This window comes from Opisthocomus hoazin, chromosome 5 (assembly GCF_030867145.1).
Source record: "Opisthocomus hoazin isolate bOpiHoa1 chromosome 5, bOpiHoa1.hap1, whole genome shotgun sequence".
Lineage (NCBI taxonomy): Eukaryota > Metazoa > Chordata > Aves > Opisthocomiformes > Opisthocomidae > Opisthocomus > Opisthocomus hoazin.
In genome coordinates this window covers 64,349,212-64,376,887 of record NC_134418.1, presented here as the reverse complement: position 1 = coordinate 64,376,887, position 27,676 = coordinate 64,349,212, and the positions used below count along the sequence as shown (strand labels likewise).

The 27,676-nt window shown below is 47.0% G+C and overlaps 2 protein-coding genes across 2 annotated transcripts in view; one reads left to right on the top strand and one right to left on the bottom strand.

Moving 5' to 3' along the window:
• Positions 1 to 1,587: 1,587 nt before the first annotated feature.
• On the bottom strand, positions 1,588 to 11,375 carry NOA1 (nitric oxide associated 1). The gene is made up of 7 exons (XM_075421528.1): positions 10,421 to 11,375; positions 9,616 to 9,780; positions 8,627 to 8,823; positions 6,243 to 6,374; positions 3,978 to 4,094; positions 3,036 to 3,153; positions 1,588 to 2,445 (listed from the first exon to the last, which is right to left on the bottom strand). Exons 1-7 carry the CDS (start codon positions 11,373 to 11,375, stop codon positions 2,240 to 2,242), a joined length of 1,890 nt encoding a protein of 629 aa, XP_075277643.1. The 3' UTR covers positions 1,588 to 2,239.
• Positions 11,376 to 11,494: 119 nt separating this feature from the next.
• POLR2B (RNA polymerase II subunit B) overlaps positions 11,495 to 27,676 on the top strand; it is a 21,587-nt gene continuing 5,405 nt past the window's right edge. Inside the window, exons 1-17 of the mRNA XM_075421526.1 lie at positions 11,495 to 11,612; positions 11,820 to 11,892; positions 13,556 to 13,706; positions 18,175 to 18,287; positions 18,562 to 18,781; positions 19,706 to 19,864; positions 20,904 to 21,068; positions 21,602 to 21,798; positions 22,412 to 22,531; positions 22,906 to 23,092; positions 24,263 to 24,406; positions 24,691 to 24,830; positions 24,957 to 25,068; positions 25,543 to 25,697; positions 25,951 to 26,149; positions 26,248 to 26,416; positions 26,883 to 26,979. Of these exons, the coding sequence (XP_075277641.1) occupies positions 11,594 to 11,612; positions 11,820 to 11,892; positions 13,556 to 13,706; positions 18,175 to 18,287; positions 18,562 to 18,781; positions 19,706 to 19,864; positions 20,904 to 21,068; positions 21,602 to 21,798; positions 22,412 to 22,531; positions 22,906 to 23,092; positions 24,263 to 24,406; positions 24,691 to 24,830; positions 24,957 to 25,068; positions 25,543 to 25,697; positions 25,951 to 26,149; positions 26,248 to 26,416; positions 26,883 to 26,979 (2,420 nt within the window). The 5' untranslated portion in view covers positions 11,495 to 11,593. The remainder of the gene's footprint in view (positions 11,613 to 11,819; positions 11,893 to 13,555; positions 13,707 to 18,174; positions 18,288 to 18,561; positions 18,782 to 19,705; positions 19,865 to 20,903; positions 21,069 to 21,601; positions 21,799 to 22,411; positions 22,532 to 22,905; positions 23,093 to 24,262; positions 24,407 to 24,690; positions 24,831 to 24,956; positions 25,069 to 25,542; positions 25,698 to 25,950; positions 26,150 to 26,247; positions 26,417 to 26,882; positions 26,980 to 27,676) is intronic.

Sequence of the window (27,676 nt, the reverse complement as noted above, 5' to 3'; positions counted from 1 at the left end):
GTTCAGCTAATGAGCAGGTGCGCAGGAGCTGGGAGGGAGCACTGCCGGGCCGCCAGCCCAAGCTGGCCAATGGAGATATTCCATACCATGGATGGCATGCTCAGCATATAAATGGGGGTTCGCCGCGGGGGGCAGGTACTTTTCCATGAGTTCAGCAAGCTCTGTGAAATCCGCAAGCCCCACGAAATACGTGAGTTCCACAAGTTCTGCAATCGCTGCTTGGGGACTGGCTGCACACTCGGTCATTGCACGGTAAGAAAAATTATATTGTGTATCACTTGTTTTGCATATTTATCATTATTCCTTTCTTTGCTATCTTATTAAACTGTCTTTATCTCAACCCATGAGTTTTACTGTTTGTCCATTCCGCTCCCCATCCCACTGGGAGGGGAAAGCAGTGAGCAAGCGGCTGCATGATCCTAGTTGCTGGGTTAAACCATGACACCTGTAAACACCTGAAGGGGAGGGTGTAGAGAGGACGGAGCCAGGCTCTTTTCAGTGGTGCCCAGTGCCGGGACCAGAGGCAACGGAGACAACCCAAAACACAGCAGGTACCACCTGAGCATCAGGAAACACTTTTTTACTGTGAGGGCGACTGAGCATTGGCACAGGCGCTGCCTGGGGAAGTTGTGAAGTCTCCATCCCTGAAGACAGCAAGAAACCATCCATAGTCCTGGGCAGCGAGCTCTAGGTGGCCCTGCTTGAGCAGTGGGGTTGGACCAAAGGAGCTCCAGAGGACACTTCAGTGCCAACCATGCTGCGAGTCTGCGTGTCCTGGAGCTCTGCAGGTCACCTCTGGGGCTACGGGGGATTGCTGTCCTGGGGTGTGGGACACAGCAGGGGATGGAGGGGAAGAAGGTTTTGAGATTGCGCAGGACTTGTTCAGGGGAAGAATCAAAGGTGGGAAAAGGAAGGGTCAGAGGAGCTGTGTGTCTATGGCACAGCAACTGCCGCGGGGATGGGCGTGCGCTCGCTAGTGAAGATCAAGCTGGAGAACAGGTGAAAAAGCCTGGGAGAAGAGGGGTGTGGGGGTCTCCAAGGGCCAGCTCATGGTGTCAGAGCACCCTGAGGGTGGCTCTGGGAGAGCAGAAGGCCATGGCACCAGGGGAGTCTTGGCCAGCTGTGTGTCTGTGAGCAAGACCGTCCATACCAGTAACTGCGGTTAGGCTGCAGCCTCAAGGGCTCACCTCTCCAGCTGCCAGCAACTGGGAAAGAGGCATCACCCAGTGGCCAGCCCAGCAGCCGGAGGGATCCACCGTGTGTGTGTGTTTCTGCGCGCACACGTGTGCACACAGGCCATTGGTGCTGTGTTTGCACTAAGTGCTGTGCCTGCCCCTGATCTGCGTGGCCAGACGTGTATACGCAGTGCGTATGTGTGCTTGGCGCCTACTGGGAAGACGCCTTCAGCCTCACCAGTGGCCGGACCTGGCAGGACAGAGCTGCAGCAGCCTCAACTGTCAGAGCTGGCGTGATACGCCACCCTCTCACACCCGCCTTCCTGCTGGAGATCTGCTGTAATTTGCACAATGCTTTAAACTCACACCAGGGTGCAGTCCGCGATTTGAAAAGGATTCAGAAAAGACTAAGTGTCTCTGAAAAGTTTTATTCTACGCCCTCAGTTTCAGAAACCTTTACACAAGCTACAGAAACCAAATCAAAGCAGCAAGTTGCAAAGTTTCCTCTTCAGGCACACAAGCAGACCTGCTTTTCATTAAATCACTTTTCCTGTGTCCAAAAGCAGGGCGTTCACTCCCTCATCTGCCCCAGATGTTGAGGGACTGAAAGGGCCCGATTTTTGGTCAATGTTGTTGAATTACTGCCAGCCACCAGCAGCGTCATACCCACACTGGAGCCTTCCCTGCTCCTCCCCACAACTGCCACCTCCTTCAACTTTGGAAACACCGTAAAGCCTCCAAGAACAAGGTGATGATTTCTGACCTGCGGGAGCATGTCTGCAAGAAAAGGCCTATTCCGTGAGTAGCAGAGCCAGCCCAGGGCAGGCAGGTGAGTTTCCATCCCATATTTCAAGAGGGAACAGGTAAAGGGATTTGCTCACAGATATTGGCAGGTCCCAGGGATCAGCTGTTTCACCTCTCACAGCAAGGTACCCGCGGGCCTGCTTTCAAAAACGTGTCTGTCCGCCCTTAAAAAAGGAGGCCAAGCTCTCCTGAGTATCAATAAGCAACGAGGTTCTCCAGAGGCTGTTCCGTCTTCTACCTTGCTCAGATGATGCGAAGCGCTACCTCTTCCCTGTGGTTTTCAGGTTTTCCACCATGGAGGCAGGCCTTTTGGTCCTGTAGGCAGCAGTGCCTGCGATCCGGGCCCCTCTGATGGTACTGATGTACGGCAAAAGGGGAGGCTCCCGCACCACCAACGCGGTGCCCTTGGGAGTATAGGCTCGGAGCAGCAGTTTCTCTTCCGCGTGACCTGTCACTGCCACCCAGCCTGCACAGCCAAAAAAAAAAAACAGACCGTCAGCAAGAGAAGCCACTCGTATCAGAATGGCAGTTCTGACGCAAAGTGACTGCCTCCCACGCTGGCTAGGAACCTGAGCTACCCAGCTGTGGTTTCTTCGAGAAACCAAGCTCAAAGGTGATATCCAGCCCTTTGCCAACAGAAGGCAGCATCTAAAGCCACATCTTACTCTCCCCAGACACAGCTCCTTCCCAACGAACTTCCGAGGGATGGTGGGAACTACCAAAACCACAGTAACAAAGCTTTCCAGTCCCTGGCCCTTTGCCCCTCACCTGGACAGCTGACAGCGTCACAGCCGTTCCTGACGCTGTGGAATTTGTACGGCAGCCAGGGCATAAAGTATTCTAATGTGGTCATCTTGCACAAGCATGGTTGTCAATCTCCATTCCTGGAGGTTGCCAAGCCTCAGCTGGACAAAGTCATGGCTGCCCTGATTTTGTGTTGGTGACAGTCCTGCTCTGAGCAGGAAACAGGGCTTCCTCCCTTCAGAGGCCTCTTCCCATCAATGTTCCTAGGATGCAGACCCTGAAAAGCAAGCTAATGAAGAAATACTAAATTACCTGCAGAGGAAAGCTTGATATCTGCGACAGCCTCAGTGGTACCAATTCCCTTCAGTGTAACATCCTGAGGGACAAGTGGGGGGAACTCTTTCATTCGCTCTTCCCCACCCATGGGAACCTAACATCAAAACACGGAGAAAAGATTTAACAGTCAAGAGACGCTTCAGCACTCCTACCTTCAACTGCCAAGTGAGGCACAAGTGGGAATAAAGATGGTAGATCCTTGTTAGCCCAGTAAGAACTGGTTTGAATACCCTACAGGAGCTGTTTCAGGTTTGCCAAGAGCAGAAACAGGATCACATCCAGAGCAACCCAGCGGTGAGCAAAGATGGAGTGCCAGCTACAGGACCCCGCTGGTGGCTCAAGCCAGCCGCCGCGATGGGAGTGGTATCGCTTGTCCTTGATGTGTGCAGGAAGGGAGCTGCCGGGACAAGGACAGCTCACCCCATCCCCCATCAACCTGCAAGTGCTATGCAGTACGTGGCAACACCAAGGAAGAAGTCAGACTGCCAAAAGATGAAGGGATGTGCAGAGGATCCAGCAGGGAAAGACTAAGAAAGGTGCATTTTTCAGCTGCAATCTGTTCTGAAACCCCAGTCTGAAGTCTGCCATGGAAAATATCCCCGTCGCTGCCTGCGCTTTAAGGCTCTTCAAGAAAAGCCAAGCATCAGAGAGCAGAGCTCTGCAAATCTTATCAGCCTGAATGCTAGAAACAGAAGCTCTGCCGAAAGCGCACCACGTCGAGTGCTCTCTCCTAACACAGCTGCAGCCATGCACTCTGTGCAAGACCACTCCACATGCTGATCTCCACTCTCCCACGGCACAAGTCCCCCACTCCTGACGTGCAGGTTTTCCCGCAGTTGTGCCCCAGCTGGGGTGCTTCACCAGGCGGGACGGCCTGCCTGTCTGCAGCTGAGAGCCCACAACAGCAGCTCCTCTTACCTTCAGCAACTCTCGGCCAGCATGCTTCTCATAGACGGCATCTGCATTGCTCAGGGTGGTAACGTGGACTGGCAAGAGGTTAGAAGCCACGACAGAAAACCAGGCAGGCTTTTGCCCCTGGAATAAATAACAAGAGGGTATCACTTATGATAACAGAAAAGCAGCTCTGAATTGCTCTCTCCTGCTCTGTTTCTCTCCCGCATGTTGAAAAACCATTTGACTGATGTGCCCTCCTTGTCCAAGGAGAAGTCCTTGCCTCCGTCACTGCAGAGCAGACAGGGTTTATATAAACAGGGCAGATGAGCTTCCAGGAGAGAAGCACCCACAACTTCACCATCCTGCCTCAGAGCACCCATGTGGAATACCACATCCCTGCCATCACATCTGCTCAGCACAGGCAAATCATCCAAGAGATATCTTTGCTCAAGTTTAATTCCCAAGCACAAACTCAGTGTGGTTATTTAACATGAGAGGTGATGGACATCTCCTGTCTGGTGCTGCTTCTGCTACCACTTCACATTTCTAACACACATCTCTCATCGAACCATACTTGGTTCCAAGCTGCTCCCAAGCCATGCAAAGACTGAACGTAAAGCCATTTCAGCAGGCACTCTCATTACTTGCAATATGGAAACACTTCCTGCAATATGGAAACCCAAGTGTGCCGATTCCTTCAAGTTCCTGACAGATCTAATCTGAGGCAGGGACCCCCTTACCACAGTCTGAGCACAAACGTCTTCCTTCAAGGTCTCTGGAGGATGAAGACACATGAGAGTGATACAGCAACGGGCTGAGGCAGATACGGAGGACCTTAGGGGCCCTAAATGTGCACAGCTGAGCTTGCTAGGAGCACCACTACATGGAGAACAGGCTTATAGCACGAGGCCTGACTACCAGCCCTGCCGCACTGGCTAGGCCTTGAGCCTGATTCTCTCACCAGGAGATGGTGCAAGACTTCACCATGACGTCAGGTTCCCCAGGCTGCCAACACTAGCTGCATTCTCCACAACTCCCAAGAACAGAAGTCATCCCTCACGATAACACAACCCCTAGGACAGCCCTGTGGCTGGACTGCCTGCCCTATCTATCCTCTTCATCCATGAAGAGGCCTCATCCGTGTTCCCAGGCTGGTCAGACCTCACAGTGTTTCTGCAGAGTGTTTGCTGCCAGCAACACTTCACCGGTATGGCTGTCCTACTTTGTCAGGGATGCCAATCCAGGTGCTTTCTCAAGTCCCTGACAGCTCCCAACCAACATGCCCAGTTCTCTTCCGAGAGCTTTGCCCAAGATGGTACGGATGAAGATAGGGATTTTTTCCTGCTGAGTTGCTTTCCTCACAAACAGCACTTTTTCCTGAGCGAGAGATTACTCCTCTGTACTGCCAAGATGTTTGTTGGGCCAGGGCTCTGGATTCTCACCGTAACTATGATGGAGCTCTCCTGCCATACTGGTACACTACTACTTACAGAATCCCATCCCCTTCACCTTTCTGGTTTTCTTCCAGCAGCTCAAAAGTGTCCTCAGCAAAGCATTTCTATGGTGATCTTGGAAAGCTGACTGAAACAAAGGAATAGCCATACACACATGCCCGTCCCAAAACGGGGAAAACTACGGAGAAAGTCATTATCGTGTTAGACCCGTATCTGGAAGGAACCAGCCCTTCCAGAGGTAACATCACGGGAGGTCAGCTCCACACAGCTCAGTAAAGGTGTATTGCTTGGGTTTTTTAATAAATGGAAGAAATTGGTGCGGGGGGCACACAGCGCCTTTTAAAAGTATTTTTACAGAAACCAAAATACACGCACACTTAATTGTTTCCTTGGGCAAATTCTTCAGAGAGGTCTGTGTCAGGAAAGAAAATTGCCCAGGGTGCTTTTCACTCTTGGCAGACAGTATTCATGAAACACAAAAATGAGGAAAAAATGCCTATTTTCCCCACTTAATTCTGGCACTCCCCTTCCTACCTCCCTCCCTGCCTTGTGCCTTTGTATGTTATGGAACGCACATCAAGCTGAAGGCGTTAGCATTCAAAAGCAGTCACCATTACACAACATGGAATACTGCACACAGGTAACAAGTATCAAACCTTTCAACTGCAACTCTGCATCCTAAGGCATTTTTATTTTATGCAGTGCTTTATTAACAGATTCATCATCTCAAAAGCAGCAAAAAAAGGGTCTGGGAAAGCTACCCAGAAAGACTTGTATTGTCTGGTACCGTAACAAGAGATCAAGCACCTGCTCACAAAACCCTTTCTTCCCTTACCTCTAAGTAGTCTACACGTCCCAAGGCTGCTAAAAATAAGACCATTCCCGGCTTGAGAATAAAGGTCCGTGGAACAATGCCATATGTTGGCAAAACCAGCTTTACTTCTTTGTCTGTCAGGAGATTTAAAACCTGCAAAAAAATTGTACTGCTGTAACTCATTCCAGATGTTTCAACGGGGACAATGAAATTAATATTGGTATTATGTTAACAGAGGAAGAAGGTAGAGCAGCGTGAAGAATGTCTGACAGAACAGTTCAATTCTGGTCCACACAGTAAGTGAGAAACGGGAGGAGACAGGGATGTCGCCAATCTCCATGGCAATGCAGGGTCCATAACAAAGCACACCAGCTGCCAGCAGATTTGGGAATCCTGGGTCTGGCTGGAACAAGCCCATACAAGATTTACTGTGCTTTAGCATGAGAGCAGCCACGTGCAGTACTAGAGACCACCTTCAGCTATGACACTCAAGTTACTCCACTTAATGTCACGGCGCAAAGCGCCGAATCAATACTAGCAGTGAAGCTAGTCTCAAATATCTCACTGAGCCACACTGTGAAACAACCCAAACTGAAGGATGACCAGCCTGCCATGCAGAATGGATCCCTACCCTGGGCACAGTGAAACAAGTTCTTCTCTCTGTGAGGGCTCCCAAATTCTCCTGCTGCCTGCCTTTCTCTCCTCCCTCTTCCCTTCCATCTTCTAGCTTAACCAGCAGTGCTGCACCCACAGCAGTCTGATCGCTTCCTTGGGAAGCGCTGTTCAAACCCAGCTATGAAACCACGGGCAGGCACAGCAGTTCGGGAAGCAGCGCCTTGAAGGAAATGAGCGGTCCCCAGGCTGATGGCGTCCCTTTCCTAAACACAGGGAACCGACAGCAGAAATGCTTCCAGCTGTGCCCCCCATGCATGCCACAGTCATGCAAACACAAGTCTGTAGCAGTCTGGCCATGAGGATTAATCTCGGTTCAGCATTAGAAGACCGAACTAACAAGGGCTGTGGGGCAGCCGAACCTGTAATGCTCTTCCTGTGTTCACAAGCAGACAATCTTTAGCTTGAAAGTCAGGGCAGCCTTCAGCACAGATTCTAAAAGACAAGGAGGCTTTGCCCTGCTAGCTGCAGGTTTTCTCATGTGTTTGGCAATGCTTAATCCAAAATCTGAGTTATCAGTAATCCTTTTCTAGGCTTTCCAGGAGTTTGGCTTTGGAAGGAGTCATGAGGAAGCAGCTAAAAACAAACCTCCAAGGAATACTGACAAAAATTTAATTCCATCATATGTTAACAGCCACTTTCCTTCCGTCTTCTTCCAAAACAGAAAACCCCCAAACCTGCTCGTAACTGGAATCTCCCCTGCCAAATTCTGCCACACAGACAATCTGCTTGGCCTCCAGTCAGATCGAACACTGACCGCAGGAACAAAACTCGATCTGAAACTTGGCATGTAGCTCTCCACAGGCACAGAAAGGATAATCGAGATCAGAAATGGTAGCAAGAGTTTCCAGCTGCAGGAAAGCCCATACATTTTCCACACTTACTCAGCTCCAGAAGAAGCAAAGCACATATCCAGTCTTCACCTACCAAACCAGGTCTCTACGCTGATGACTGCCTTTACACTGGCTATCAGACAGCAAAGTGCCACAGTGAAGTGAGTTACAATCTGGCAGAAAAACAGTAGTTTTCTAGTGTTCATGAAACCAGCAGTTGCACTTGAGCTCTGCAGTCTCAATACTGTTTTTGTACTTCACTCTCTTCAGAACTTTCCTATCTCCTTGCAGTTTTTAATCTTCCCAAAAAGACAATCTGCAGCTCTGCATAGATACCAAAGCAAACAAAAGTCAAAACATGACTTTTTTGGACGTGTGCACTACACAAGCACAGGCTTCAGAGCCACTGCTCTACCGAAACACTGAGGTAGGCCTGATGTACCAGAGTTATTAACAGGAACACTGCAGATCCTGTTAGCTTCAGGACAATGCCTTCTGAAGGGTTGGGTTCAATCACCCAACACTGGTTATCCTCCTAAGCTCCACCTGTTTCAGGAGGCTAGCAGAGCTAAAAAAGCACAAACTTCATTGGGTGATGCTGGCACAAACTTGCTTACAGCACTGTCACTTACTTCCCTTCATTTAGATGTTAAGAAAGTTTGATGATGCAGTCACACAGTTCCTTTGCGACGACCACAGTATGCACTACTCAGAAATGCAAGAGCATTAACACGTGAACCCTCCCCAAGTAAATACAAACTGTATTTTAACACAACTGCCCAAACCGAAAGAATCCTGACCCCAGGACCGCAGCAGAAATACCCTCCCACACACACAGCTAAGGCAGAACAGTCCTCCCAAACCCTGGTCTCCCGAAACACAGCACCACAGAGTACCTACACAGTTTTCCTTTACAATCCCTGGAGTGTCAAAACACCAGCGAGCATCCTTCACTTCGTTGTATGTAAACTCTACCCTTTCCTCTTGCTTCCTAGGCGAATATCCGGGATCTTCATCTACGCTGTAGGAGAGCACGTCAGGGTCAAAGTCAATCACGGAGCTACGCTTCTGCTGTTGAAACGTTCTTCCAACTCTTCCTGGATTAAAATGAAAGGTTTCCTGGTAACTAATTTATTAACTTGCCTTTCGTTCAGTTTGACATGTCCCCTCCTTTGCTTAAAACAGATGTACGTTGGTAATACAAAGGTGACAAAGATGCTACGTGGCTAGAAATTTGCACGTTCAAAAGCCAACATGCCAAGAAATACCTTCTATAATTCTTGCTTAGCACTCCTCAAGCCCCAAAACCTTAGCAGGGACCACAGCACAGACACCTCATTATTTCCATTTTACAGTAAAGCAGGCTGCCTTCTTATTTCAGTGCCTTAAGACTAGCCAACACATTATTTGAATTATTATAGAATTATTTGAAAATCAGAGTTATCTTCTGGCAACCTCCTCTTCTGGATACATACTAAAATGATGTACAACCCCCGTGGCCTGCAGCCAAACCGTGATTATTTGAAAATGAAAGTTGGTTTCTTCCTCTGGGAATGAGAGATGGCCTACCTACTGCAACAGCTGAAAAGTACTTGAAAGAAATACTAATGATGCTACTTACGGAGGAGCTAGAGGTTTTGCACTCTTTACTCAGGCAACAAAAACTGGTCAAAATAACTTGAGTTGAATGCAAGTTTGGAAATTTTTTTTGTTGCTACTGCAGTTCTTCCCATAATTAAATAGAAATTAGTTCTTTCAGAGTGGGAAGAAATTACTTGCCAAAACCAGCCAGATTCTACAGTAAATGAAGGAGTCAACAGTCCTTTGTGTGATCAAGTAGTATTTTCATCAGGACAGAGAGGCAATACCTTTACTCAGGCAATACTCACCCACTAAGTAGCCTTGCTTTTTAAGCTGATTAAGGTACTTTTTTTCTTCACTGCTTAGCTGATCTTCTGTTTTTGTTGCCTCCTCTTTCAGCCTCTCCTGCCTTCGGAATATCCTGTCGCATGTAGGATTAACAATTGGAAATTTCAACAGGTTCAGTGTTGTTCCTGGAAAAAAACAGAAGGCACGTTTGGGCCTCTGACTACCTGGCATATTTAAGGTCTGAGGATCAAGAAGAAAAAAAAACAACCCAACTGCTTCTCCGACTTATGGGTGAAACCCAGTAACACAAAGCTGGAGGTGGAACTACAGCTGCTCCCACAAGGTAACAGCCTCCCCAGCCAAGGTGGCAGAAACCAGGCGTCCATCCGCTTGAGATCCGCTCTTGCCTACAGTTTGATGAAACGTGTCTCAAAACCAAGCAGTGCCAAGACTGGCTTAACACACCCCAGGCAAGCCCCACCTCCCGGCGAACATTTTAGTCTCCCTAGACTGGAGAGCACCCCTAACTGACAGGGAGGTGGCCAGGCGCATGGATCGGGTACCGCACCACGGGCAGGGTGGCTCTGGTTTATGAGCCCCTCAGTGCTAGCAGACGCACAACATGCCCTGCGCACGCCTCCCACCCTTGCCGCCCCAACGACGGCGACGATTTGAAGCACAGTGAGCTCGCCGCAAACGACAGCGACGCTTCATGGTGGCGGGCGCCTGCTGGGTGACAGGTCCCCGGGCCCCGGGCTGGCAGGAGGCCCCGCGGCTGGCCAGCCTCCAAGCGCCCACCGCCACAGGGGGAGCATTGCCGCTGACCTGGCCAGGAGGAGACGGTGGCCCTGTCAACGGCGTCGGGGGCGCGGGACTTGCAGTAGTCGGAGAGCAGCAGGGCATTGAAGAGCGTCGACTTGCCGGAGTTGGTGGCACCCAGCAGGTACACGTCCCCGGCGCATCTCCAGGAGCGCTGCAGCCGGCTCACCAGCCCCTCCAGGCCGAAGCCCGTCTTAGCGCTCACCAGGCGGACGTCCACCAGCGGGGCCCCGCGCAGGCCGGCCTGGTCGCAGGCGCCCGCCACTCGCTGCCGCAGCCGACGCAGGTGCCCGGGCGAGTCGGCGGGCAACAGGTCTACCTTGTTGCCCACCACCAGCAGCCCGGCGGCGGGGACGTCGGGGCCCAGCAGCCCCGGGAGCTGGGGCAGCACCGGGTCGGGCAGCTCCAGCAGGTCCAGGACATAGAGGAGAAGCGGGCCGCGGCCGTGGCGCGGGGGGCTGCGGAGGGCAGCGCTCACCACCTGCCGGTGCTGCTCGGGCGGCAGCCGCAGCCGCAGGGCCCGGCCGTGGTGGGCCAGCAGCCAGCAGCGCTGGCAGACGGCTCCCCGCAGCCCCGCCACGCCGGCCGGGCCCTCCGACAGGCTCCGGTACTTCTCGGCCGGCACGAAGCCCGGCGCCGCGCCGTCGCGGCAGTGCAGCTCAGCCCCGCAGCCAGAGCAGCTCACGCCGCTCGGAGGCACCGACGGGTCGGGCTGACCCACCGCCACCGCCGCCGCGGCCCGCTCCCGCCGCTCCCTGCGCGGCTCCCGCTTCCTCGCTGTCGCTGCTGCTGCTGCTGCCGCTGCCGCTGCCGCCGCCGCCGCCTCGCCGGGCTCCGGCTCGTACTCGAGGAAGACGAACGGCTCCTCCTCGCCGCCGGCTGCAGCCCCACGCCGCGGCACCGGGGCCCAGGGCCGGGCGCGGGCCAGGCGAGCCAGCAGCGCCGGGCCCAGCCGCTGCATGGCGGCGGGCGGGAGCAGGTGGGGAGAGGGAGGGGTGGGCTCGGCAGCCGCGCATGCGCGCACCCGCCCCGCCCCGCCCCGCCTCCTGCCGCCCCGTCGCGCATGCGCAGCTCCGCCGCCTTCCCGCCGCCGCTCGCCGGGCAGCCGGACGCTGGGCCTCGCCGCCCTCCCCGCTCCCCTCTCGGCCGCCGCTGCCCGCGGCCCTTTCCGCTGCCGCCATGTACGACGCGGACGAGGGTAAGGTCATGGCGGGCGCAGGCCGTTCGCCCGCTGGGCCTTTTCCCTGGCTCAGCCGGGCGAGGAGGGCCGGGGAGCCGCTTTGGCGCGCAGGGCCCGCGGAAGACGGGCGCGGCGGGGCCTCCGCGGGGTCCCCGGGGTGCCGGGGTGTCCGTGGGCCCGCCGCGTCGAGGAGAGCCTGCCCTTAACGCTGTGCTTCCCCGGCAGACATGCAGTATGACGAGGACGACGACGAGATCACCCCCGACTTGTGGCAGGAGGCCTGCTGGATCGTCATCAGGTGACGCGTTAGGGCTCGCCGGGCTCGGCGCTGGCGGTGCTGCGGGCTCGCGTCCCGGCTGCCGGAGCAGAAGGGCCGCAGCGGGAGCGGCGGGGCTGGCGGCGGGGTTCGGGGGGCCCCGCTGACCCCCGGTGGGACGCGCTGGTCCGGGCGACGTGAGAAGGGGTTGCGGTTCCAGATCCAGCACGCACGCGGCTGTGCCCTCTCGGCGGATGCTGGCGTTGGGAAAGCGGTGCTGGGCTGTTGCACCGCGTTAGTGTTTTTCTGGCAAGGCGTGAACGTCCAGGACCTGGAGCCTCTCATGACTGTTGAGGAGCGGGAGGCCGTGTGGAACTGTTTCTCTTGCCATCTTGCATCGTTCCTAAAACGTGCGTGGCTGATGCCCTCGAGCAGCCGTGGCAAACCACAGGGTAGATATGTGGGGCTGGTCCCGCAGGCAGTCCGGGTGGAGAGCGGAGATGAGAAGCTCTGAAGGCAGGAGGATGTCCTCTTGCAGCCCAGTGAAGAGCGCTGCCTTTGCTTTCAGTCAGGTGGGAAGTTAATGGAGGCAGTTTCTTCAGCCAGAGCTGCACCTCAGTCCCTGTGAAGAAACACTTTTTTACTGTGAGGGTGACGGAGTGCTGGCACAGGTTACCCAGAGAGGTTATGGGGTCTCTTGTCTCTGACCTTAGTGGTATTCAGAAGCCATCTGGACATAGTCTTAGGCAGTCAGCTCTAGACCACCCTGTTCAAGTGGGGTGATAGGACAAGATGACCTCCAGAGGTCCCTTTCAACCTCAACCGTTCCATGATACAGGTTGCCCTTTCACTTCTTCCTTCCCTTTGTGCAATGGCAGACTGTGCTGGCAAGATGCACCATGGCAACAGCACGATAGCCAAGGGTGTGTTCACCTCCTTGGGGAAGCCTGAGGTTAGCAGTGGGGAGGTGGTTCTTACCAGTTTTCTCTAGAGATCCTGGCAGCGATGGGGCAGAAGCTGAGGTAGTGTGGGTTCCCTGGCTGGCTTCAGGAGTGTGAGGTGGAGGAGCTTACTGGTAGGGGCTCATGCAGCAGACGTGTTTACATCATCCCCTTGAAAGCTGGGATGTGAGGCTTCAGATTCAGGCTTTGATTTTTCCAGTTAGGTTGTGCTGGGTTGAAGCTAGGTGACACAAAGGCTAAGGGAAATCTGGGGAAGGAGTGAAGCTGGGAACCTCTGCGTGGCTGGAACACAGGGGATCCCAGCTAAGAAAAGTTCCAAGAACTGTTGCCTTGAGGTAGGGGCGTGCACTCAGTTTACTGCAGCTTGGAAAATTAGTTAAAGCAAAGTAATTTACATACGTTGTTGAAAACTTTAGCTGAAGCCACTTTTACTGAGGTTTAAGTCATCGTGTTTCCCTCTTAGTTTAAGGTAGACTGTGCATACAGTTATGGCTTAGCCAAGAGGCGGCAGCAAGTCTGTCATTTTGTAGTGTCTGTGTCTTCAAGCAGTGAGAGAATTGTTAAAACATTTTTGAGCTTCTGTGTTTGAAACTCATGCCTTGGGAAAAGTGAGTGCATTTGATTCTGTACTGCATGTCATGGCTTTTGGAGGTTTTGTGATAAGTACATCTTAAGCTTGTTGTTCTATGAAGTACATAAATTAAGATATCTTGTTCATTAATGCACTTTATTTTTTTTTTTAGCTCCTATTTTGATGAAAAGGGTTTAGTCAGGCAACAGTTGGATTCTTTTGACGAGTTTATTCAGATGTCTGTGCAGAGAATTGTTGAAGATGCTCCACCGATTGATTTACAAGCTGAAGCCCAGCATGCCACAGGAGAAGTGGAAGAGCCGGTAAGTGGAGATCCCCGGCAGAGGTGGTGTGTTTTTACAATGTAAGATGATTTTAGATGGGTTTTATTCAGCCCTTATCTTGAGAGACAGAAACACATCTGGGTTATGACACTGCTCATGCAGTCAGTAGGACAGAACCATGAACTCTTGGGAGTCTGAGGTACATGGCCGAGTTTCCAGATAGTCAGGCATATGGCTGAGAAACACGTGAAAGAGCTTTGTGATCCATGGGATCGAACTTCCCTCTCCTACAGAGTTACTCTCTCCTGCTGGTTAAATTGTTGGCTGAGTGGAGAAATGACGAAGAACAATTTGCTTCTGCAGCTCACGTTGTCACTTGCTGCACGAAACTGCACTGGCAGGCATGTAGCAGAGCAAGGCAGGTAGCCAAAAGCAAACCGTGTCTTGATGGGATTTTGACTTTCAGTAGCTTTTCCATGGGGAGGAGCGTTTATGGCTGAAAAGTTCTCAGCTTTCTTCGGCCAGAGTTAGGTCCAGGTTTTCAAAGGGTGCCATTGCTCATCGTCTTCCATTAGCACCATGTTCCAAAGGAGAACAAATTGTCTAAGGTCTGCGCTGTGATGGCTCTTCTGCAATGAGCGTGCAGTGGCTGTGGTGCGTTCATCCTTGTCCCTCATGTGGTGATCCCTGTTCCCTAAGTGATCCATTCCCCTGCTACCAGTCACTACCTTGCTGCTTTGCTGTGGAGATTTGAAGGAACTTCAGGACACCCGAGCACTGAATTTGTGACACGCTTTGACTGTTTCTTTGCATTTATTTGCAGGCAAACAACTACCCTGTAGAGAGAATAACTGAGATTTCTTTTAGTTTCTTTGTTAGACAAACCGTAAACATTTGTCTCGCTGTAATTCTCCTGAGTGCTTGTTCTGTTATTCTGTGTATGTTATTGCGGAATTCTCTAGTTGTGCAGTTCTGCGGTTGCTATATGTGCTGTATGTATGTAAGCATGGTATGTATGTGGCTTCTTTTTTGCCCAAATGTTAGTACTTTACTTTCTCTAATCAGAGAGGTTAGGTTCTTATTTATCAGATTAATGTTTTTAGGAATAGGTGTGGATATGAGAAAAAGGAAATTTGCTTTTTCATTCAGAGTCACTTGCAGGCAAACTCTTGCCTCATTTGAAGATAGTGGATTAATTTAAGGAGGCTGAGTTTATTGGGCTAATTTGATTTTTTGTTTCTTTCTCCCTCTGCTTCTCAGCCTCAAATTTTGAAGGCAATTTAGGCAATGTGTAGCACATCAGAGGGTTTAACAACCATACTCGGAGATAGTAATTGTGGTAAACGTGTTCTTGAGAGTGCTTGCATGAGAACTTGGGAAACTTTGTACCGTACATGGCTGCCGCTGCAAATTCAGGAAAAAGGTGTTTCTTTGGGCAAGAATTGAGAGAATTTTTGTGCCCTACAAAATGTTTGCTGACAAGGCTCTGCTGCTTACTGTTGTAGGAAGCTTTGGTGCCTTTTTGAAATCATATTGTTTTCAGGTCCTTTCCAGTAATTCAAGTCTTACTTTGTTTACTGATCCTATAGAAGCATTCTAGGAACTGGTGTTACCCAACTTGCTTTATTTTCAGTTATTGATAATGGTTATCCTTCTCTGGTAGCAGTTTTGGTTAGTAATAAGTAAGAGAGAATATCTTGAATATAGAAGGCTGATTATTAGTATATTTTGTGGATGGGGCTGCAATGACACTTCAGTTTGTCTGAAAGCTGTGGTTTTTTGGCAAGTTGATGCAATAATCTGTTTTAATCTCTAGAGGAAACAAAACCACCTAGCGCAGATGTTAAAAAGGTGATTTCTGTGGCTCTGTGTAAGACAGAATATATGGAATGGACAATTTGCAGCTTTTCTTGTAATAGTGAGTCTGGAGAAAGGGCTGAATATGAGGACTTTGGAAATATGTTTTAGAAAGGCTAAAACCGCTTGTGACATAAACCATAAACTGATTTTTTTTTTTCCCTTTGCATTGGAGCTTGCTCTGCTAGAGCAAGTGTTTCTTTTGGTGGTGTGCTACAGCAGTGTTCTTATGGCTGAGACAGGGTAAAATGCCTGCATGGAATTCAAGCTTTGGATTAGTAATAGGTATTCTCAACTGGCTTCTAGGCAGATACTTAGTTGGGGTGGCAGCACTGTAGTTCTTTCTTTGTGTTAGCTTCTGTTCTGGAAAGGGACATGGTAGAAAATAGTAACTTTCAGGAAACGTTGTAAGGCAGCAAGCCTTTCAAGTTGTATTTCTGCAGGTCTGATGATTTGCTTACATTTCTCTATCCCCTGCATTTTGGTCTGTGAAGGAACGCTTTGTGAGTAGAGTGGCTCATCTCTGGGTCCTTTTGCACATAAGGAGACCAAGAGCCAAGTTGTCTCCGCATGCTTGTGTGCTGGGATTGAGACCACACGTAGGAAACACTTGAACAAAGCTACTGTCGTGTAACTGCTTGCTTTCCTTTATGTTCTAGCTCCCCCTACCAGACACACAAATGTCATTTGGTAAGAATATTGTTTTAAAACTTTTATCCCTTTTTTCAAATGCAAGGATTTTGATTTAAGTGAGCTGAGTGCTCTAAATCTCATTGCAGTAGGATTTTGAGGGATAAGCGGCTCTGGGAGCAAAATGAAGATCCTGAGAATTGTTCTGTTGCTGAAAGGTATCTGTCCTTTCACGCCCATGGTTTCACTGCAACACGTGAAAGGATTTCTGTGGAACTAAATCAAAGCTATTAAATTTAATGTTTTGTGCATGGGAGCAAAGCTTTACAAAATCTCGCACCTTGTTTGATCTGTCAGCTGTCTAATTGTACATGTTGAAGCAGATTCACCTTTTTGCATCATAAAACTAGCAATGTTCTGCGTATTCTATTTATTTATATATTCACAGACTTGGCAGTTTTTGAGTTAGTTAGCAGTTTCTTACGAAAAAGACCTATTTGGGTTCTTTATTCTTCTCTTACCAATGGTTTTGACCCTTCAGATTCCTCTGAGTTTTTTTATTAATGAGATGTTTAGAAATTATTGAAAGTTTTTTGAGTGCTTTTTTGATCTAGTCATCTGAAGAGGGATTGTTTCCATACCTTGAGCTGAGGACGTGCGGCAGCATTGGTTATTGAGTAGTCAGCATGGATTCACCAAGGGGAAATCATGCCTGACCAATCTAACAGCTTTCTACGATGACATGACTGGCTGGGTAGACGAAGGGAGAGCCATGGATGTTGTCTGCCTGGACTTCAGCAAGGCTTTCGACACAGTCTCCCATGATATCCTCCTAGGGAAGCTGAGGAAGTGTGGGCTGGATGAGTGGTCGGTGAAGTGGATTGAGAACTGGCTGAATGGCAGAACTCAGAGGGTTGTCATCAGCGGCGCTGAGTCTAGTTGGAGGCTGGTGACAAGTGGTGTCCCCCAGGGGTCAGTACTGGGCCCAGTCTTGTTTAACTTATTCATCAACGACCTGGATGAAGAGATAGAATGTACCCTCAGCAAGTTTGCTGATGACACCAAACTGGGAGGTGTGGTAGACACACCGGAAGGCTGTGCTGCCATTCAGCGTGACCTGGATAGGCTGGAAAGCTGGGCAGAGAGGAACCTGATGAGGTTCAACAAAGGCAAATGCAGAGTCCTGCACCTGGGGAGGAACAATCCCATGCACCAGTACAGGCTTGGGGTGGACCTGCTGGAGAGCAGCTCTGCGGAGAGGGACCTGGGTGTCCTGGTGGACGACAGGTTAACCATGAGCCAGCAGTGTGCCTGGCTGCCAAGAAAGCCAATGGGATCCTGGGGTGCATCAAGAGGAGTGTGGCCAGCAGGACGAGGGAGGTTCTCCTTCCCCTCTACACTGCCCTGGTGAGGCCTCATCTGGAGTACTGTGTCCAGTTCTGGGCTCCCCAGTTCAAGAAAGATGAAGAGCTACTGGAGAGAGTCCAGCGGAGGGCCACAAGGATGGTGAGGGGACTGGAACATCTCTCCTACGAGGAAAGGCTGAGGGAGCTGGGCTTGTTCAGCCTGAAGAAGAGAAGGCTGCGAGGGGACCTAATAAATGCTTACAAATATCCGAAGGGTGGGTGTCAGGAGGATGGGGCCAAGCTCTTTTCAGTGGTGCCCAGTGACAGGACAAGGGGCAATGGGCACAAACTGAGGCACAGGAAGTTCCGTCTGCACATGAGGAAGAACTTCTTCCCTCTGAGGGTGGCGGAGCACTGGAACAGGCTGCCCAGGGAGGTGGTGGAGTCTCCTTCTCTGGAGATATTCAAGACCCGCCTGGACAAGGTCCTGTGCAGCCTGCTGTAGGTGACCCTGCTTCGGCAGGAGGGTTGGACTAGATGACCCACAGAGGTCCCTTCCAACCCCTACTATTCTGTGATTCTGTGATTCTGTGGTTATTAAGCTCTAGGGCCACTCTTGAGCACCCAAAATGGATGTTTCTCCCATGGCAGGTAAATGTCTTCTTATTTTCCAGCCCCGGTATCTGCTGAAATTTGAACAAATCTACCTCTCCAAACCTACGCATTGGGAAAGAGATGGAGCACCCTCACCTATGATGCCCAATGAAGCCAGACTGAGAAACCTTACGTAAGAACAAACTCTGTAGGGGATAAACACAAGGAAGGACTGGCTCTGCACTACTAATTGATAGTTTTTTTCAATTTAGTAGTGCCTTGAAAATGTGATAATTACCGCTCTATTGAAATTTTGATGTCTTGTTGTTAAATCCAGACGATGATTAGCGATTTGGTAATAATGCTTAATATTACCAGTGAGTACTTGCGTAACTACATTCATTATCCCTTTGTACAACCTTAAGTAATAACTGACAGATAAGACAATGTTGTTTTTTATTCTGTAGGTACTCAGCCCCCTTGTATGTGGATATAACTAAAACAGTTATTAAAGAAGGGGAGGATCAGTTACAGACACAGCATCAGAAGACTTTTATAGGAAAAATTCCTATTATGTTACGTTCAACGTACTGTTTGTTGAATGGCTTAACTGACCGTGATCTTTGTGAACTGAACGAGTGCCCACTTGATCCTGGTGGCTACTTTATCATTAATGGATCAGAAAAGGTAAGGGATTATACCTTGCACAACCATCTTTACAGGCACTGAAATTTCTGTTACTTGTTTCCATATGTTTTGCCAGGAGCATAAACACGTTTATTCCGGTGCGTCAGTTACTGTGGGCACTCGTGATCTTGTAGAAAGATGGACTTGTAGTCCCCTGTCAGGACTTTCTTGAGCCACCTTTTCTTCTTCTTTGAGGCATGTTTCCCTTCTTCAGTGTCATAAACTGCTTTGCATTGAATGCCACCAAGTACTCTAGATATTTTCCTTTCCATTTTCAAGATTGCAGAGCAGCATGCACTCTAAAATGAGGTGGTACTTCACTCAGTCTCCTCCAGTTTGCTCACAGCTGTATAGGTGCATTTTATGATAAGAATAAGTTCGTCCCTCCATTGCTGTGGATTCAGCTTTAGCAAATCCTACCCTCTCCATGCTTGTGTCTCACCAATGAAACTGCCATTTTTTTTTGTAACTGACACCCCGGCAAACACAACAAAAGAAATAGAATTGTATTCTTCTTCTTGGAGAAAAGAAATCTGGCTTTGACCGTCAGAGCTGGCGTTTCAATTTAGACGCCTGTGTAGTTCACTGGCCTTGGAAACAGATAGTGGAGTGCTTTCTTTGTCAGTGTTGTGCCTAAAGCCAACAGAAACGTCTCGGCACAGCTAACACATGCGGTGAGTACATCATAGAGAACAACCTTCTCAGAGTCATTAGTTTTGGTTATTCTGTTTTAACTAGATGTATGTTTTGCTTAATAATGTGTTTTTAAAATGCAGAGTATAATCCAGCTGAGTTTGGCAAATTGACTTTGTGCTGTGCAGTGCTCTTAAGGCGCTGGAAAAGAGCGGTAGAAACACACTGTGCTTGTTCCTTTCAGCATGCCCTTTTGTCATTTACTTACTAGTGTTCTTGTTTCTAATTCAGGTTCTGATTGCTCAAGAGAAAATGGCTACAAACACAGTGTATGTGTTTGCGAAGAAAGACTCAAAATATGCCTACACAGGAGAGTGTAGATCTTGTCTGGAAAATTCCTCTCGACCAACAAGTACCATATGGGTTAGCATGCTGGCCAGAGGTGGGCAGGTATGCCTAAGCAGTAATAACCCCTGCCCCGGGGCTCACAGTAAAAGTTGTTTTAGGAATTTTACTATGTTCCTTCATGTCATTCACTTTCAGAATTTTGAGAATAAATTTCTTCTGATGCTAAGTTGTAGAGGTAAAATTAAATGAAAATGTATTGTATTTGTCATAGATCATGCCTGTTTCTGGGGCAAATAATTTGTACATTGAAATGAAGACTCAGTTTGTGGCAGGTTTTAGGGCAAGGCTAAAAAGTAATTTTAGAATTAGTGTAAGTTTTTAGAGAATCCAAACAAGCTGCATTCTGTTTTTTGACAAAGGACAAGAATAGGAGCAGTCTTTGCTGATGGCCAAGCTAGTGTTTAGGTGTGTTTTGCAGACCACGTCTTAATTAATACTTAACATATAATTGTGCCATCTGTGCAGGGCAATAAGTGCTATTCATAACTTGAAAAGCAGAAGGTGTCAGTACCCATGTATCGTTGCACTGATGTTTGGAAATTCGCAAGCATGTTCCAAGAGTAACTTTAATAGAAGCCTTACACCACTCTCGCTCCTGATGGCTGGGGCACTCTTGAGCGATTGTCCCTCTGCATCCCATGGTGTTTGTTTCTTTCTGGGAGCGGGGAGCAGCTGCTTGAATAATTGTGAGAATGGGGAGTCTTACACAGTGGATTAGAAAAGCTGAGCTTAAGCTGACAGAAGGAAAGCTGAAGGTGGATGGGATTGCTCTTTGCAAATATGTAGAAATGATGCAGACAGGTGAATGAGTAGTATTATTTAAATTCCTTTGTGTCAGCAAAAATCTTTCAAGTTTTTGCAGACTTCTAAAGTTAGAAATATTTTTAAAATGAACAAGTCACCGCCAGAGTACATTTCAGTCTGTTTCAGAATAGCCCCTTAGCTGGCTCGCTGAGAAGTTGTGGTTTCCTGCAGGGCTTGAATAAATACACTTATGCTGTATCATGCAAATCAAACGAGGTATTTTTATTTAAAGGTAAGATCATTTAAGATGAATGTATGTTTTTCCTGATCTTTTCAGGGTGCGAAGAAGAGTGCTATTGGTCAGCGCATTGTAGCAACTTTGCCATATATCAAACAAGAAGTCCCCATTATAATTGTCTTTCGTGCACTGGGCTTTGTGTCTGACAGGGACATTTTGGAGCACATCATATATGACTTTGAAGATCCAGAAATGATGGAAATGGTAATATATGTTATTTCCTGGCTTGACATTTGGCGATGTGTAGGTGTGGCTAATCATCGTTCAAAGTATTGTTCGTTTTCCAATTGTAACTTATTACTTTATTATTTTGTGGGTTGTCTGTTAGAAATTTCAAAAGTTCTCTGCCTAAACCTGTTCTAATGAGCATTTAAGCGAACAGAGCGCAATGGAAATTTCAAAGAGTTAGTATGTATTTGGAGAGGTAGTCTTATCCTGCTGCTACTGACTTTAATTGTTAAATCCCGATTTATGCCTGAAACAGCAACAGGTCTAGAGTGTACTTGAATGAGAACAATTATCTGAAGTCTAAACTTCTAAAGTCTGAACTTTTTTTTGTGTGCTTGCTGCGTGCTCCATTACTTTTGCTGCTCTGGAAAGAGCTACTATATAAAGCCAGGAACAACTAGATCAGTAATTACCAGTTCCTGAAAAGAATCATCAGCAAACTACTGCGTAGTTTCCTTCAATCGCAACAGGATCGATGCTGCAGACTTTTGCTGTATTTTATGCATTAGGTCAAACCTTCTCTGGATGAAGCTTTTGTCATTCAGGAGCAAAATGTTGCTCTAAACTTCATTGGATCAAGAGGTGCAAAGCCAGGTGTCACCAAAGAGAAGAGAATCAAGTACGCTAAAGAAGTCTTGCAGAAAGAAATGCTCCCACATGTTGGTGTCAGTGACTTCTGTGAGACCAAAAAGGCCTATTTTCTAGGGTATGTCAGTATTTTCTGTCGTGCATCTGCAGGTGGACCCTGAATACAGATTTTATTCACATATATATATATATATATGATTGGAAGAATGCGCTGAATGGAAGTTTGGTTTTAACCTCAGTCTTCTGGATACTCAGTGATAAACTTTATGACACTGGTATATATTCGTAGCTGAGAAAATGCAAATATCGATAGAATAGAAATAAAAATTGAAACAAAACAAGCTTTCAGCACATTCTGGATCTTAAGTTAGATGTGATAATACTGATAAATGACTCTTTTTGACATTGCGTTGCATGGACAACAAACAGAGGTTAATAACTATTGTGTAGATAACCAGCGATGAGCTGTTCATAATGGTATGAGTACAGGACAGATGTAGCAGAAGACGCGTTGCCATCATGATGTAAATATTAACTTCTTTCTGCAGTTACATGAACTTCCAGTGGGTCATTCACTGAGGACGTACGTGCTGTTTTAGGACAGCAGTATCCTAAAGATCTAGAATGTGCAGCCTTTAGGAAACAATTCACTGATTTATCTATGAAAGCATGTAATCTTTGTCGTGAATGTCTGCTGTCAGTTTAAAGCATAAACTATCTTATTTGCTTAGGTATATGGTTCATAGATTGTTGCTGGCAGCACTGGGAAGAAGAGAGCTTGATGACAGAGATCATTATGGCAACAAAAGACTGGATCTTGCTGGGCCACTGTTAGCTTTCCTGTTCAGAGGGTAACTATAATATATGTTTTCTTCAGAGATAATTAATGGTGAAGGCGTTGCCAACTCTTTGCTTCTAAATCAATTAGACTATTCTGTTGTGTCTGATAGCCAGTCTTGGGCAACACAGCCTGTATCTGATTATGACTTTTTTATGGAGTGGCTAAGTTTTGTCTAATAGTAGGTAGCTAGCATCAACTTGTTTGGAAGCATATTTTGTGCCTGTTCATGAACAGGTTTATTTGTTTAGGTTTTTTTCCCCCTCCTTTAGTTACAAATTACTTGCCTCTTTTGAGGAGGCCAGTCACATTTTTTCCAAATAGTGCTGAGTAGGCTGAATTGCTACAGTATTGTTTAATCATGTTTCTTGGCATCTTCTTCTACAGAATGTTCAAGAATTTGCTGAAGGAAGTGAGAATATATGCACAAAAGTTTATTGACAGAGGGAAGGATTTCAACTTGGAACTGGCAATTAAAACAAGAATTATTTCAGATGGTTTGAAGTATTCATTGGCAACTGGAAACTGGGGTGACCAGAAGAAAGCTCATCAGGCCAGAGCAGGAGTATCTCAGGTACAACAGCTGAATAAGGCATGGTAGCATTTGTCAGGTTTACGTAAAACTGTATCATGGAAGCGTTTAACATTGCTTGGCAGCCATGCGTATCGTGTGTTAAACAGAACCATTGCTAAAAGGAAACTTTCATTACTGAAGCAGGCAAAGATCCAAATAGTTGAGTCCGGTGTGGAGTTTGGGGTTTTTTTTGTTGCTGTTTGATTTTGGTTTTAGCTATTGTGTTCACTGCTAAACAGCGTAACTCTTGTAAAGACTTTTTATGCTAGACCATATGCTCGCATATCTACTCAAGTCCTAGTCCCAGGGAATCTTTAGGGAGGATGGATTTCTTTCCTTTAATTACTTCCAGTGCTTCACAGGAGGTTAAAAAAACTTGAGTGACACCTTGTAGTATAACAGTTATGTATTCCACAGCTAATGATGAGGAGCACTGATTTTATTAGGCCAGAATGGTGCTTTGTTGAGCCTGTTTCTTATAAAGGTGGAAACAGGAAAGAGGTGACAGTTTTTAAATGCCAGCACATTTTGTTGTCTGGAGCCCTGGTGAGATCGTCGTAATTTAGGGAAAGCAAAGTTAGAAAAGGGGCAAAGATGGTAACTGTCCCTGAATGGTGTGTTGGTGTATGTGTATGAGGGGCTTGTTTGCTTTTTAAATAAACTCTCACATTTCAGGCTGTAAAAAGAAATTTTCTTAAATTTTTGAGAAGTTTTGAGCAGACTGAAAAGAGTGTAAATGCTGATTTGCTCCTAGTAACTAAATCGTCTTAGTTTTACAAACTAAGTTGGAAAAGATCTCTGTGTCATCGTACTGGCAAACCCTCTTGGAATCACTCATTCTAGTTACCTGATCAGAGTAAGCTGTACTAGAAAAATCAGCTCTCTGCTTGGAAAACTGTGTTTATGCTGGGTCTTACCGTGGTACAAGCATGCTCTGAAAACTTTTGCCATTACACACCACTGGTTAGGAGCTTGAGATTTTGAGGGTAGACTTAGTCTAAGATTAGTGGAGGTGAACTAAAAAGCGTAGCTAACAAAAATCGGAGCTATTTAATTCTTTTCAAGTACATAATTTCTAGAAGGCATTGATCCCTTGCTCTAATGTCTCATGATGCCTGTCAACAACACACTGAAGAAGCTTTGACTAACGGAATTCCTTACTACGTGCAGGTGTTAAACCGCCTGACTTTTGCATCTACGCTTTCCCATCTGAGACGCCTGAATTCTCCAATTGGTAGAGATGGCAAACTAGCAAAGCCCAGACAGCTGCACAATACGCTGTGGGGAATGGTTTGCCCTGCTGAGACCCCAGAGGTAATGAAAGTAGTATTTATGTCAGTACTTACTCATACCTAACTGCTTTTATCTGCTAGTCATTTTATAGCCATGGCACTTGTGATGATAACTTGCACTTTTTTTTTAAATGCTGACAGGAATATTTAGCTTTATAGCTAACTCTGTAGTTGAATGGTAGAAATTAATAAAGTGAATAGCATGTTTTGTGTCCAGTTCCTTGAGGACTTGAAGTTTAAGTTCTCAGATCCTCTTGGGGGAATCTCTTGATCTGGAAGTGCAAGTTAAGTTCGTGTTTCTACTAGGGTCATGCAGTAGGACTCGTGAAGAACTTAGCCCTGATGGCTTACATTTCTGTGGGGTCTCAGCCATCCCCGATTTTGGAATTCTTGGAAGAGTGGAGTATGGAAAACCTGGAAGAAATATCTCCAGCAGCAATAGCTGAGTATGTGCAAATGAAACTGTTTAAACAGACTTAAGCTTTTTATCCTGCACAACATTTAAAGGGTTTGGGTTTTTGGGGTTGGTTTTTTTGTTTGTTTTATATTTGTTTGGTTTTCGATCTTTCTAGTGCTACTAAGATCTTTGTTAATGGCTGCTGGGTAGGAATACACAAAGATCCAGAACAGCTCATGAATACCCTAAGGAAGCTCCGTCGTCAAATGGACATCATTGTGTCGGAGGTATACATTTTATGTCTAGAGTTTGGGTGTCTTTTTAGATGAGAGAGGATAATGCCTTGATACTACTTCACAAGCTCCAAGTAGCATTATTTGCTAGTCTCTTTCTGAACATACTTCATATTGCTTAGGCTTTTTCTGTTTGGGATTTTTTTGGGGTTTGGTGCTTTGAGTTGTTTGTTTGTTTGTTTGATGTTGTGTGTGGTTTGTTTGGTTGTGGGTTTTTTGGGGGTTTTTTGTGTTTTGGTGGGGTTTTTTTGTTTTTTTGTTTTTTTTTAAAGAGGATCCAGTTGAAAGAAAAGTTGAAAACAGTCTCTTGAAATGCTTCTCTTTGTAGGAGTGTTAATATTTGTTCTGTGCTGCTGATAGCGCCTGTAACGTTTTTGCTTTAGGGAACTTTGTTACCCTACTCTGTGTTCCGTAGTTCTGATTCCGGGCTGAGACTTTGTACTCATGGGGTGCTGCTTTCTTGTACAGGTCTCAATGATTAGAGATATTCGTGAGCGAGAAATCCGCATCTATACTGATGCAGGCAGAATTTGCCGACCCCTTTTAATTGTGGAAAAACAGAAGTTGCTCTTGAAGAAAAGGCATATTGACCAACTGAAGGAACGAGAGTATAACAATTACAGGTGAGATGTTCCTGAAATTCAACTGAATGTCTAATTTTCCATCTTGGAAGCTGCAAGTTCCCTCAGATTGGAGAGAGAAATGTTTAAAGCTTTGTGCACAAAGGTGCTTTCTCCACCTTGTAGCTGAATTCATATTTTTTTATCACACTGAGACAGTGGTAGTAATAGTAAGCCAGGGAAGTCCTTGTGCTTGTTACTGCTGAAGGGGCCCATTTTGTGTATTGGTTGAGTATTTCAGAGATTGGTTATTCAGTTGGCAGGATCTTGTGGCCAGTGGTGTAGTAGAGTACATTGATACTCTGGAGGAAGAGACTGTGATGCTAGCAATGACTCCAGATGACTTGCAAGAGAAAGGTGTGGCATACTGTTCAACATACACGCACTGTGAGATTCACCCATCTATGATCCTGGGAGTATGTGCATCTATTATTCCTTTCCCCGATCACAACCAGGTCAGTGCATCACTTCTGACATCCTGCTTTTGAGACTCTCAGGTGTATGTGTAAAGATCTTTATGTACATATCTCCTGGTCTTCCCTTGTCTGTCTAGTCTCCCAGGAACACATACCAGTCTGCTATGGGTAAACAGGCTATGGGAGTTTACATTACAAACTTTCATGTTCGTATGGATACGCTGGCACACGTGTTGTATTATCCTCAGAAGCCCCTTGTAACAACACGCTCCATGGAGTACTTGCGATTTAGAGAGTTACCAGCAGGTACGTTGTCAGTTAACAGTTATTAAACAAAAATACTACTGTTCTGTTCAAACTGTGTCACAAATGCTGTCTGTAGAATACCTCAATAATTAGCTAATGTATGTAATTTTAAAATTGTTTGTAGGTTAATTGTTAAATTGTAGCTGGGCACCTGGACTGTAAAAAATACATTGCTAGTGTTGCAGCTGAAACTACTTTATCCATGTAGTCTGCTAAAATCTAACCGGAAAAAAGCATTGTCTGTGTTGGTATTTGGTAGGTTCTTCACAAGGGGTCACTCTTGACTCTCTTCTCTACCCAAAGTTTGCTGATACTACATGGTGTTTTTGTGTGTGGAACATGGAGATTTTTATCTCAGAAAGGGTAGAACAGCTTCACTGTAGAGAATACAGCTTATTTTGTGTTACAAATAATGCCTGTCTGGTATGAGTGCATCATTTTGAAGTGTTTGCTCTGCTTATTATAGGTATCAACTCGATTGTAGCCATTGCATCATACACAGGCTATAACCAGGAAGACTCGGTCATCATGAACCGTTCTGCTGTTGACAGAGGCTTTTTCAGGTCAGATTTTGTAAATTTTTTTGACTGCTTGGAAGAAGAAAAAAAAAAGGTGTATTGAGTTGTCCAGAGGCTCAAGAAAAATTCATCTTACGCTGGAAGACACCATTCTCTAAAACTCTCTAACCTGAAAAGTTTTTTAGTTTGTTTTGTTTGGTTTTATTTTTAATGGGGGTGGAGGGAGCAGCACAATGAAAATAGTGAATGTGTATCTTGGCAAAACACAGTGAGAAATGGTTTATCCGTTGTGTAACCTGACTTTCCACTCTGTCTTCCCAACTCTTCCATTTTGGTCTTTACTGTGTTTACTGTTCTTTGTACAATGGTTAAATGAAAAAAATATTCGGACTTTCTGCTGTTATATTTTCATGTAACTTTTGCCAGTTATATGAACTCCTTAATGGCAGTATTGTGGCTTTGTAGTACAGTCTGGTCTTCAGTAACATGACAGTGAGTATTGGCATGTTTGTCTCCTTAGTAGGAACTGCTGTTGGGACAACTGGCAGCTGATGTGACTTTGTGCATTATAGTTTTTAGGTGGCTGTGGTTAGCTGTGTAGATGGCCAACAGGTTTCTAGTTTTGTCCATTTTCTTTTGTCCAAGTTGAGTCCAAGAAGCGTGTGCTTGGTGTCTTGGATCTACTGCCTTTCAATGCAGAATGAGACTGTTACACTTCTATGGCTCACCTGAAGCTTTTGTA

Bases quoted from the DNA above. Each gene is read 5' to 3' on its own strand.
- NOA1 (XM_075421528.1), bottom strand. From the start codon at position 11,375: ATGCAGCGGCTGGGCCCGGCGCTGCTGGCTCGCCTGGCCCGCGCCCGG. The intron at 6,375-8,626 runs GTAGGTACTCTG...ATTTTTTTGCAG, and splicing joins GGATTGTAAAGGAAAACTGT to GTTTTAAATCTCCTGACAGA. The intron at 4,095-6,242 runs GTAAGGGAAGAA...TATTTATTCCAG, and splicing joins GACGTGTAGACTACTTAGAG to GGGCAAAAGCCTGCCTGGTT.